Raw genomic sequence first — 12,785 nt, 5'->3', positions numbered from 1 at the left:
TCTGTACCTTGTGTTGGGTACCCGGGACAGATTAGGGATTCTGTTGGTGTACCGCCCAACCCGCTGCCCATCAGACTCCCTGCCTGAGCTGACGGAGGTGGTCTCGGACTTGGTGTTGAGGACCCCTAGGATGATGGTCCTGGGGGATCTCAACTTCCATGCCGAGGCCACTGTATCCGGGGCGGCTCAGGACTTCATGGCCGCCATGACAACCATGGGGCTGTCCCAACATGTCATCGGCCCAACGCATATAAAAGGACACACGCTTGATCTGGTTTCCTCGACTGGGCAGGAGGATGGTGATCTGAAAGTGGAGGAATTAACATCTGTCCCTTTGTCATGGTCAGATCACTTCCTGCTGAGGTTTAGACTCCTGGCGGCCTTCCCCCTCTACAAGGGTGGGGGATCTATTAAAATGGTCCGCCCCCGGAGATTAATGGATTCCGATGGATTCCAGAGGGCTCTGGGGGATTTTCCTGCTGGTATGGCTCGTGCTCCTGTCGAAGCCCAGGTGGCTCTGCTGTGGAATGCAGAGATGACTCGGGCGGTTGACACGATCGCACCCAAGCGCCCTCTCCCTCTGAGAAGAGCCCGGCCAGCTCCTTGGTATACACCTGAGCTGAGGGCAATGAAGCAAGAGGGGAGACGGCTAGAACGCAGGAGGAGGAAAACTCGTGCTGAATCTGACCGAACACAGGTAAGAGCCCACTATCAAGCCTACTCTGTGGCGGTGAGGGTGGCAAAGAGACAGTTCTTTCCCACCAGCATTGCATCTTCTCAGTGTCGTCCAACGGAGCTTTTCCGAGTGGTTCGCAGCCTGTTACATTCTGGGCCAGGGAGAGAGACTGTGGAACCCTCGGTTGCACGCTGTAACGAGTTTGCACAGCACTTTGAGGATAAAGTCGCTCAGATTCGCCATGAATTGGACACCACCATTAATGCAGTTCCATTGGTAGAGGCGTTCAGAGCACCGTCTGGTCCAGTTTTATTGGATGAGTTTCAGTTACTGAGGCCTGAGGATGCGGACAAGGTGCTTGGCCAAGTCCGATCGACCACTTGTGTGCTTGACCCTTGCCCTTCATGGCTTATTAAATCAAACAAGGAGAGGTTGTCCAGCTGGGTCCAGGAGGTTGTAAATTCCTCCTTGAGAGAGGGAGTGGTGCCTGCCGCTTTAAAAGAGGCGGTAATTAGACCACTCCTGAAAAAGCCTAACCTGGACCCAGAGGATGTTAACAGTTATAGGCCAGTGGCCAACATCCCCTTCCTGGGCAAGGTGCTTGAGCGGGTGGTTGTAGGACAGCTCCAGGCACTCTTGAATTAAACAGATTATCTAGATCCATTTCAATCGGGCTTCAGGCCTGGTTCTGGAATGGAAACTGCCTTGGTCGCTCTGTGGGATGACCTCTGTCGGGAGAGGGACAGGGGGAGTGCGACCCTGTTGATTCTCCTGGACCTCTCAGCGGCTTTCGATACCATTGACCATGGTATCCTTCTGGATAGGTTGTCTGGGTTAGGAGTTGGAGGCACTGCACTACAGTGGTTCCGCTCCTACCTGGATGGCCGATTCCAGAAGGTGGTGCTGGGGGATTATTGCTCTGTGCCATGGCAATTGTGCCATGGGGTTCCACAGGGCTCTATTTTATCCCCCATGCTGTTTAACATCTACATGAAACCGCTGGGGGAGGTTATCCGGAGGTGTGGGCTGAGGTGCCATCAATATGCAGATGACACCCAGCTCTACCTCTCTTTCTCATCAAAACCAGGTGAGGCAGTGGATGTTCTGAATCACTGCCTGGGCACGGTAATGGACTGGATGAGGGCTAATAAACTGAAACTCAATCCAGACAAGACAGAGGTACTGTTAGTGGGTGGTTCGTCTGCCCAGTTAGGTGATATTCAACCTGTTCTGGAGGGGGTTGCACTCTCCCTAAAGGATCAGGTTCATAGTTTGGGGGTGCTCTTGGATCCAGAACTGTCACTTGAGGCACAGGTGAACTCAGTGGCATGGAGCACTTTTTATCAGCTTAGGCTGGTATACCAACTACGCCCTTATCTGGACAGAGATAGCCTAGCTACAGTCTTCCATGCTCTGATAACTTCTCGTCTGGATTACTGCAATGCGTTATACGTGGGGCTGCCTTTGAAAACGGTCTGGAAACTTCAGCTGGTCCAAAATAGGGCAGCAAGATTGTTAACAGGGACTGGCCTGCGAGCTCATATTACGCCAGTACTTTTCCAGCTGCACTGGCTGCCAGTCCATTTCCGGGCCCGATTCAAAGCACTGGTGTTAACATTCAAAGCCCTTAACGGCTTGGGGCCAGGTTACCTGAAGGATCGCCTCCTCCCATATGTGCCTGCCCGGACCTTAAGATCATCATCAGCGGCCCTTCTCCGTGAGCCCCTGCCACAGGAAGTGAGGCGGGTGGCTACTAGGAGGAGGGCTTTTTCTGCTGTGGCACCCAGGCTCTGGAATGAGCTCCCTAGTGAGGTTCGCCTGGCGCCTACATTGTATTCCTTTCGGCGCCAGGTGAAGACCTTTTTATTTTCCCAGGCATTTTAGCATTTTAGCTTTCTAAATTTTTATCTTTGTTTTAAATCTGTATTTTAAACTCCTGCACTGCTGCTAGGTTTTATTGTGGTTGTATTGTTATATTGTGGTTTTAATGTTCTATATATTTTAAATTGTTTTATTGTGTGTTGTTTGGTTTTAATTTTTGTGAACTGCCCAGACAGCTTCGGCTATTGGGCGGTATAGAAATGAAATAAATAAATAAATAAAATAATAATAGGCACTTCTTCCTTGATCATCGTCTGACCACTTACTAACCTAGTATGTTCTACACAACAGCCCACCATGGGTTAATTTACCTTCAGAGGCTGTGGAGTCATACCGGGCACCTGTGGGACCCACTTTTGCATGGCGCCCAGTTTGCCGTGTCATGTGAATCCAGGCAGCAGGGGTTATTTGAGGGTTGTTTAACCCTCAAACGAATCCTGCCGCCTCGGTTTGCACAAGCCAGGCAAAAACAGCACCTGCAGGCACCTGGTGCAGCGCGACAGCCCTTGGAAGTAAATTAAGCCATGGCGGGCTGTGGTGTCATCCGAACCCTGTCACATAAATGCACACACAGTTTCTACTTACCTAGCAAGGCAGCAAAGATGGGAAAGCTGCTCAGCTTGAGGCCTAGCTGCTTGGCCACCTCTTGCATGAGGAACTGGTTGGTGGTGAGGTTCTTGCCGTTCCAGCTCAGCTTGAGAGCATGGGAGCTGTAATATGAGGGGATGTTGCAGAGGGCATACTCTGAGTCATGGGCAATCAGCCCGTGGAAGCCATTCTCCCGGAAGAAGGATACCACTTCCTGATGATGATCCTCCAGGCTCTGGAACACCTGAAAGGAAAAAAGGGATAAAGCTGAGTACCTTTCGCCTTTCAAAATGTGTAGTTTTAACGTTTGCATTATTTTTAATGTTCTTATTGTTTTAAATTGCTGTACACTGCCATGATGACTTTTTAGCAGATGAGGCAGTATATAAATGCTAATAAATAAATAAATAAATAAATACAAAGGACCCCCCCCCCCAGCTCTTTGCTTTAACTCATATGTTTTGTTAAGAAGTCCGAGCACAGACCTCGCTTTGGGGTAATTCATTTACACACATCAACTCCTACTACTTATATATACAGGGAAAGTTCACACTACCACTCATGAGATGAAAGGTGCAAATGCCTTTAAAACAAAATGCTTAGAGATTGTGTGCTTCAGCTACATGTTATTTTGCAAACTCTGATTAAAGTTAACTATGGTTCATGTGGCCTAGTTTGCAAGCAACGTTAAGCCAGGATTTAGAATTACGTGCATAAGCCTCTGTGAGCTGGGGAAAGTACACACTCTGGCCATGCATGCTTCCCCACAACTCCTCCTGCAAGACCGAAAGTTTACTTTCACTTTCTGCAATTCCTGGCTTGTTGCTACATACAAACCAGGAATTGTGGTTAAGGGCACAATTCTATGCATGGTTAGAGTGAAAAAAAGTCCTACAACTCCCAGCATTCACCAGCCATAGGACTTTTTTCTGTCTAAACATGCATAGGATTGTGCCCTTAGTTTGTTAAACCATCCAGCAAAACAATCCATGGTTTGTTGCTAGCTTGTGCAGCAACTGAATAGTTTGTTTAAAACCACCATCCCAATTTCACACACAACAAGCCAGGAATTGGGGAAAGTAAAACTAGACAGGAGTCCTTTTCTGGCAGCCTGGGAGGAGGGCAGGGGAGCACCCCCCCCCCCGAGACTTGTGCCCATAATGCTAAATCCTGGTTTAAGTGTTACATGTCAACACAGCCACTGCAGATGTAGCACTAACCATGGTTAGTGTTAATGAATAAAGGGGGGAATTAAGAGTGGTTGATGGAAGAAGGGAGAGGGAGAGAAAGGAGAAGAAAGGGGTGTGGGAATGTACAACTCTAAGGTTTGGAGACTGCAAAACGTTAACATGCACACTAGGTTCAGGTGTCCAAAGTTTTTTTTACAAGTGTCCCACACTGGGGATTTCATGTCACATACCTGAACAGTCAAATCAAGTTGGTCATCAACAGTCACCCTTCTTGTTTATCGAAGAAGGACATATACACTCTACCAGCCTTCCCAACCTGGTGCCCTCCATTATTCCCAGCTAGGAAGGCCATTGGCCTAGAAGCCTATTTTAGTGAGAAAAGGAGTCTAGTGGTGTAATCCAATGCATGCTTGGACAGAAAAAAGCCCCACAGCTCCCAGCATTCCCCAGCCAGCAGATTCCAAAAATCCAGGGATGACAGATTCCTAAAAACCAAGGGTGATTAATAGCAAAGCAGGGACAACATGACTGTTTATAATCTTTCAAAAGAAGGTGTTAAAATCTTTCAAATGAAGATTAAAAACAACAACATAAAGGCCCATTCTGACTTAACTGACAAGGCTCTAACATAACCTTATTATTCAACTATTTATCCTTAAAGTGATTGGGTCCTGTTACTGTGATCTTAAGGGCTTTATTCCCTCCATCCCCAGTAAGAAAATTATTACATCTTTAGGCATTTCTGGGAAACAAGCTTCTCATAAATGCTATCTGTTCTCATTTCCTTGGTAATGACATATGGTGGGATTGGCTCAAACTTTTGGGTACATCTTGCCTACCCTAAAGGCTTAAAGACCCTGTCTCTTTAAAAAGTGTGAAACGGACCTCTTGAATGTGGTGCACCTAGGGGCACAATGGATCATTACATTGGCAGATTCATTTCTACAAGATGTGATTACTCACTGGGGTATTTGCATGACACAGCAGACCACTGTGGGTTATTTAACCCATGGTGAGGCTGCAGCACATGCAGCTGCCATTTTGAATATGCAACCCCCGTTCAGCGGCTGTTGTGTCATGCCAACCCAGTCAGCATGGGCTATGCGAGTGTTAAACAACCCTTGCACAACCCATTATCTGTTTTAGGGTTATACGAGGGTTGTTTAACCTTTGCATAACCCACACTTGCCAGGTTTGCATGACATGACAAACCCCAAGTGCGGGTTACATATGCAACCTTAAATAAACCACAACGAGCCAGTGTGTTGTCCGAACCCGGTCACTACCTTAGAGATAGTTTCTATTTATTTTTTAAGAGACTGGTCAAATTCATTAAGGATGTGGACCTTGGTCTCATCACACAAGGCAATTCATATGAGCAGTGAGCTTCTTTCCAACTGTTCTCTCGCACCAGCGGTTTTGGGGGTTTGACTTCTTTGGATCAGAAATACAAATGTGCCTCTGTTCCTCCTGTCTCCAAAGTATCCTAGAGACTTATCCTGATAATTTCTGTCCATCCATGTTTCCTGCACCAGTTGTTTCAGAACTTCGGTATTCCTGCTGATTATTCTATTTCAGTGGGGACCTTAAATCTTACTGTACTCTTCTCAGCGGCATTGTGCCTGGACAGATGAGTGGCCATTTTAAGGGGAGTGTGAATGCTGGGGAATTTGAGAACCATAGCAATAATCAGACAACAGCAACGTGAGTACCAAAACATTGGTATATATTTCATCTTTAAAAAGTGATGGGGGTGTCCCTCAGTGAGTGCCAAGGAAGGTATTCGGGTGTGCAACGGTGCCGGCAGGCACCATGTTACCTAACTGTTTTAGCCTTTGCTTTGCATTGCTAATTTTAAAAATTGTTGTTTCATGGACTTTTGTTGTATTTAATGTCTGTAAGCCTCTTTAAGTGTGGTTTTTTTAAGTCGTTGTTGTTCAGTCGTGTCCGACTCTTCGTGACCCCATGGACCATAGCACGCCAGGCCTTCCTGTCCTGCGCTCTCTCCCGGAAAGATTTCATTATTCATTTTCCTAACTTTTTTAAGTTAGGAAAATGAATAAAAATAATTAATCTTTATGCTACCAGTATCTAGAGTTACAACATGCTCCTCCAGCCTGCAGTGGGACATGAGTTTGAGAACCCCACATACATATAACTCTGGATGGTAGGTCAACCACAGCCAAAACACATTCCCAAGCAAAAAAAGGCAGGATATGAAAACATACCCTTCATAATCAAAATCCTAGGGGTGAAAATAAAGAGCAAATGGTCAAGGCTCTTGAAGTCTACATAGCTAAAATCATGCCACAGAACAAGGCCCCTGCTTCAGTCCAGAGATGCTGAGCTTTTGTTTTAAGAAAACACAAGTTTCTAGATCTCATCTGTCCAGGAAGAGAATCTTAAAACACACAATACTGGAAACAAAATAGTTCCAAGTTCTTTAGGGAATGGGAAGGCAGTGAACTAAAATATAATATGCAAATACAGCAAAATAAGACACATTTGCTTCATGAATGTCATACTATATTCTAAGCATAGATACTGGACTGCAGAGTCTGGTATTTCTTTAATGCAAAATTCCAGACCTTTTAGAAAAAGGGAAACTGGTATAATGGAATTTAACACACTCACTGCCAAAGCAGGAACCTTTGCTCTGATTTGGGATTTAATTTTTAACTTTCCACCCTTTGTTCAGCAGACATCCATGTCATATCATAATATGCTTTTGAAAGCCCCAACCTTTTCAAAACTGGCTTGCACCATGGTATAGGGGCTACTGTTCACGATACTCAAGCCATACGTTTCTTTAGAAGTGTGGAACTAGCTGTGTCTGTGTGAGGCTTTGCATCCTCACCATAGCAGAGAAAAATATACAAGGACAGCAGCCAAACTGACCACAGTGATACTGGAACTTAGTTGGGCTCAAGGACTTCTTCCTCCCCCCACCAATTTACTACTGGAATAATCCAGAAGTTAAGCACATTTATGTCCTAATGGTTTCAAATGGAGAAACTGAAGCATATATTAACCCCCAACCACACACTGAAATCAACAGGACTCTAGAAGTGCTTCACTGGGCTACGTCATGCCCGGTATTTTAAAACTGCTTTTCCAAATATGATCAAAATGGTTTTGTGAACACATACACACAGTTGTTCATTTACTAAGTAAGGCTGTATTTGAAGCTCATCTGTTTCACGTCAGCTGCTTCCACAGCTTATTCAACCTCAGCTGATCTCCAAGCCTTTGCTTGCCAATTTACCTTCAGCCTCAGGAGGTTACATGCAACTATTTGGTGAAAATCAGCTTAAATCCAGTATTCTCCATCTGCAAGCAGACACCTTGTACCACAGATTGTCCTTACAAAAGCCAATAACCAAATCAGTTCCTACACAGGAGATAAGCAGCTCAGCAACTAACTGCATATCTGTCACACATAAATGACAGGACTCGTACTGTATTTTTATGACCCGTGAAGATAACCAAGCTGCAGTTTGCTATGGTTATGGCTGCAATTATTCTGCAGCACTGATCTTCTCAAATTGTTACCCTCAAATGTGAAAAACTTGTTGATCAACCCTCAGAAAAGCCTGATAACAGAGATCAAGAAATCATGACGGGTAGATATACAATCGTTTGGAGCTTGCCATTGCTTGCCCCAAACTTAAGGTGTGTGTAGCTGTGTTTGTCTATGTTGGTGGTGGTGGGTGTGTGAGAGAGAAAAAGAGAGAGAGAACGAAAGAAAGATGGTAAGAAAGAATTCTCAAGATTCTAACAAAAATCTGTCTTCTATATTATGCACCAGCTCTACATCAATGACACACACACAGTTCTCATGTTTGGCCAGCAGTAGGGCATGTTTCTCCATCTTCTATTAAAATACTAGTTGGAAACAACTAGGAGCCAGTGTTGCCTACCACAGAGAGAAGAGACCCCTGGGCAAGCCAAAGAGGAATTGTTGTGTGAGCCAGAAGCTGTAGGTTCTAATTAGGAGTCATTTTCTCATATGAAAAGTTAGCCTCTTATAGCACCTACTTTTTCCTTGTACTGGAAGACTACCGAAGCAGCTACACATCCAAGTATGTTTTAGGTGCTAAGAAAGTGCAAGATTTGTTGTGGTTTGATTATTTTTAATTTCAAACACAGGATTTATTACAACCCCAAAATTGTGAGTTCCTCAGCAGCTTTCAAACACTAGAAGAAAAAAAAAGGTTAGATTGTCATGATTCATATGCTAGGCCAGTTCACGTTTTTCTAGCAAACTAGAAGTGACATGAGAATGAACACATTTTAATATTTCTAGTGGAAAATCAGTTATAGTCAAAGAAAAAACTCAACTCCCTAATTGCCCAGGCTTGGCTTAAACAGGCAACACTCCTACTGTTTTTGACCCCAAAGAGATAGGTATTTCTCATTGCACAGATGCTTATGCTGAGAAGATCTGCCTGGGGTAGCCCAGAATTAGTGCATGTTATTATTTTCAGCTGATCACAACTCTTTTCAGCTGACCACAACTCTTTTAACACCAGACGCCTTGGCTTCAGAAGCATTCACAAATCCACACCTTGGAAAGTGATACATTTTGCAGGACAAAAATTTAAAGGTCTTTTTTGTTTTGTTTTTAAGGACAGGATAGAGATGATGTAGAGCAGCCTTCCCCAACCTTCCTGATGTGCTGAACTACAATTTGTAACATCCCATAGCTAGTACCAGTAGCTAAGGACAAGAGAAATCATCCCTGGTGGAGGGCACAAGGTTGGGGAAGGCTGAGGTAGACCCTGACAGGCTTGTAAGTTGAACACCTAGTGTGGAAAGGTATAGTATACACTTCATAAATAGCTACTTGCCTGGGGACCTGTAGAAAGGAAGAACTGCTTCCAATTGACCAAGCAGGTTTTATCAATAGTCAGTTTATGATTTCAGTCTGTCAATAGGCCATAAATGGTTAAAATATTCTTTTTTGTGCAGGATAATACAAATTTGAGGGCTAATAACTTCTGTAGGTTTATTGTGAAGTCAGAAAGAGGGCTCCATGGCAACATCTCTCTCTCTCTCTCTCTCATGTACATGTCAAGTCACATATTGGTTTTACCAATAACATAATGGACTGGAAAGTGCATTAAATGCATGTAGGGTGAAAAAGAAGGTAGGTAAGAAAGGGTATCAGCAGCAGATAAGGTGAGGAAAAGGCCTTTGAGAAATTAATAGGAATGGAGCCTTAACTGTAACGGAAGGTTCAGGACTGCTAATCAGGGAGGGTGACAAGTGTCAAGGAATTCTGAGATGGGATGAGGCTTTGGAAGACTGTGCTTGGAAAGAAACAAATGAAAAGTAACCAGAAATACGATTAAAATGCTCTCTCAAATGGGGCAGGGGGGATGATAATGGCACAGGAGTAGAAGAACCAATACTGAGATATTCAAAACAGCAAAGGCAGAACTCAACAGGACATAATGGGATGTGTTCAGGAGGGGTCATATGGACCTTACCTTGACCCGGAACCGAATCATGGCCAGGCGGACGCAGTGCCCCAAGCAGGCAGGAGGAAGAAACCAGGCCCGGGGTGGTGGGGTACCTTTGTTGCCCACGTGCCCAGCAATTAGTTGAGCTGTCTGTCTCTCAGCCTGGGCCTTCCTACCCCACTCAGGCAGCCTTTCCTTTCCAAGCCCTCCATTGAAGATGACAGCTAACTCCAGCCCACCTTGGTAGAGGCAGGCCTGTGAAAGGGCAGCCAGGTAACCCACCATAGCATTCCACTGGCCCCCACACACCCAGTCTGTCTGGTAACCGCCGTACAGGCGCTGCAAGGCGGAATCAGCATCCACCAGAAGCCGAGCTGGGCACGGCCCTGGGGGTGCCAACCCCGGTGCATGCTGAGAGTGTGGGTATGGGCTGGCACCAACCATAGGTCCCAGCCCCGGTGCAGCCCCAGCTGGGTGGGGGTAGCCAGCTGAGGGATGGAAGGTTGCACAGTAGGCAGGGCCCCCGCCTCCACGACCCCCTACGGCCCGTGCCAGCTTCAGCAGGTCCACAGGCACCACTGCCCCCGGGCAGCGCTTTTCCACGAACTCTTGGAAGCCCTGCACCCCCATGGCTTTGCACAGTTGAAAGGTGCAGGCCCCACTTCCGCTAGGGCAAACGGGGAAGGCCGAGGGGCTGGCACCCCGAAACCAGGACCCGGCACAGTCAAAGCTGCTCCAGCTCCTGGGGCTTCGCTTCTCACAGCTCCCACTTCGGGGGAATGGATGCAGCCGCCATGTTGTAGCTTTCTTCTCCTCCTCCTCCTCCTGTCTCCTCTCCTCCTCCTTTCCCTCAGCTAAAACTATAGCCCGTCGGGAAATGTAGTTTCACTTCTACCTGATCTCTATTAGTCAGAAGAAGATGCGAGATAATGAGACTACAACTCCCGGCAGGTCAGAAAGGGCCACCATGTTGTCATGATTTCCTTACACTTTCCTGGCGCCGCATAGCTTCGTGGGACTTGTAGTCCCGCGGGGGGGAAAATTACCCCCAAAGCGGGCATAAACGGAGGAAAAGGTAACTTTTGACTACAACTCCCAATGATCTGAGCGCCCCGCCATGTTTTCATAAGCTTTCGTCTCTCGCGACGTCATTCAGCCTCAGGGGAGGTGCGGGAGTCAGAGGCTTATTGGCAAACATACTTAGCAGTACTACAAGTTCCAGCAAGCCCCGCGTTCACCGTAAGGCCTTCGTACTTTTTCATTTCGTCGTGAGGCCTCGCTGGTGCGCAGGCTCACGGGAGTGTAGTTTTTCCCACACTCAAGGAAAATAATACAACCCCAGCCCAGGGCTATAATAACTGGATGCAGGCCATCTGGGATTGGAAGCAGGGGAGGCTGGTGAGCTATTCTTTTTGAGGAACAACGCCGCCATATTGTCACGTCTCTGGCCCGCTTCGCAAGCTGGGAGATGTAGTCCGACAGCCCCCCTCCCCCATGGGTAGCAGAATTACGCCTCCCCTTCGCTTCCATTACGACGCCATATTGAGGGAGAACGACAGTACCCAGCATCCTCCTCTACTTATCTAGACTACATTCTTTCAGAATTCACAACCTGGCACCTTCCCTCCAGCTGTGTTGGACCTGCAGCTCCCACCATCCCCATGCTGGCTGGGGGTGATGGGAGGGTGCCCGGCAAGGGAAAAAGACTGACTTATGGGATAATCACGCCATAGACTTGTGCAGCCCGATCGCCACCTCTACTCGTTTACTCGGAAGTAAGTCCCACAGAATTCAATCGGGCTGACTCTTCGGCAAGCGTCCAAAGGATTTGCACGAACCTTAACTGCATGAGACGTCATCACAGCCCATTTTCAACAAATGCGCGAGGCAAAGCTGGTAGGTTATGAGTACGCACGTCGGTGGAAGCATCTTTGAGCGATAAACCAAATATGCTACTTGAGCAACAGACCATTATAAGCCCTGAGCGATAAACCACATTATTAAAGTGAGAGAATGGAAGGCCGCGTGCCCGCTGCCTGCGTTTCCGGGGCGGCGTCGCAGATCGGCAACCAAGAGCATTGAGAAGTCTCACGTGATGAGGCAGGAATCTTTGCTCCCAGCTCCCCCACCTCGCCCCAGTCCCCCCACACAACTGCATACTCTTAAGTGGAAAACCATCCGAACAGACTGCACAGCCCTCCGGGTTTCTCAGTATGTCCCTTGGGACAGCATGCTTGGCCAGCCTGAGCTCCTCTAAGCATGTTCAGAACAGTGTTTCCAGCATGGGACAATACTAAGTAGGTCCTAAGGAGAGCGTGCCCATGTGCAAAGTGTCTTTCCCCTCTAAGACAAAGCAGCTTTTGTAGATTTCCCCCACCCCAACACCATTTTCTTTCTTTTTCCAAAATGCATCTTATAGCTTTAAAACTGCAACAAACGAACAACCCTCCATCTGGCTTTACATCCCTGCTTCTGCCAGGATGATATTCTGGCTGTACCAGCAAAATGTTTGCAACCTCATAACTCCATGCAAGCACCATGCAGCCGAAATGGGTTGTAAGACAACAATCCTGTGTGCATACTTACCTACCAGTCTGGGAGTTACTTCGAAGTAAACATAGGACTGAGCTGTGCTTCATATCCAGCCTGATGAAGAATTGTGGAGGACTTGAAAGCTTGCTTACTATTATGTGACATTTTGATTGATCCTAATAAAGGCAGTGCCTGACTGTGGATAGTGGAATATTTCTACGTCACATAGTTGTTGTGAGGATGGGGGCGGGGAGGGGGTTGTACACTTCTTGGAGCAAGGGCATGGTAAATATTAGATAAAGTACCCCAACGGCTAGCGTGCACATTTAACAGTATCTAACTTTTTGTCTGTGTGCATTGTGGGGGTTGTGGGGGGGGGGAGGCCTCAGTATAGGTGGTGCGGAACCTTGAACAGAGGTGCAGATTACGTGGCCCTCTGGATGTTGGCTGCAA

The 12,785-nt window shown here is 46.8% G+C and overlaps 1 protein-coding gene and 1 long non-coding RNA gene across 5 annotated transcripts in view; one reads left to right on the top strand and one right to left on the bottom strand.

Moving 5' to 3' along the window:
• The window catches only part of FAM120C (family with sequence similarity 120 member C), a 49,094-nt gene extending 38,330 nt beyond the window's left edge, over positions 1 to 10,764 (bottom strand). For 2 of the 4 annotated variants that reach the window (XR_014788028.1, XM_084836119.1), the window contains exons 1-2: positions 9,828 to 10,762; positions 3,143 to 3,389 (exon numbers count right to left, since the gene is read on the bottom strand). Coding sequence is in view for 3 of the 4 variants with exons in the window: in XM_084836119.1 (XP_084692245.1) it covers positions 3,143 to 3,389; positions 9,828 to 10,430 (850 nt within the window). In the remaining variant the exon portion in view is untranslated. Of the gene's footprint in view, positions 1 to 3,142; positions 3,390 to 9,827 lie in introns of all 4 variants that reach the window. The other 2 variants (XM_084836121.1, XM_084836120.1) reach the window with 1 other exon arrangement.
• A 213-nt stretch (positions 10,765 to 10,977) lies between these two features.
• LOC146353283 (uncharacterized) lies at positions 10,978 to 12,533 on the top strand. Its single transcript, XR_014788029.1, has 2 exons — positions 10,978 to 11,696; positions 12,220 to 12,533. It is a non-coding gene; the product is annotated as an uncharacterized LOC146353283 (long non-coding RNA).
• The last annotated feature ends 252 nt before the right edge of the window (positions 12,534 to 12,785 follow it).

This window comes from Heloderma suspectum, chromosome 2 (assembly GCF_057233095.1).
Source record: "Heloderma suspectum isolate Gila_16-S chromosome 2, 16-S_ref, whole genome shotgun sequence".
NCBI lineage: Eukaryota > Metazoa > Chordata > Lepidosauria > Squamata > Helodermatidae > Heloderma > Heloderma suspectum.
The sequence above is the reverse complement of the archived record's forward strand: the minus strand, read 5'-3'. Positions and strand labels throughout refer to the sequence as shown.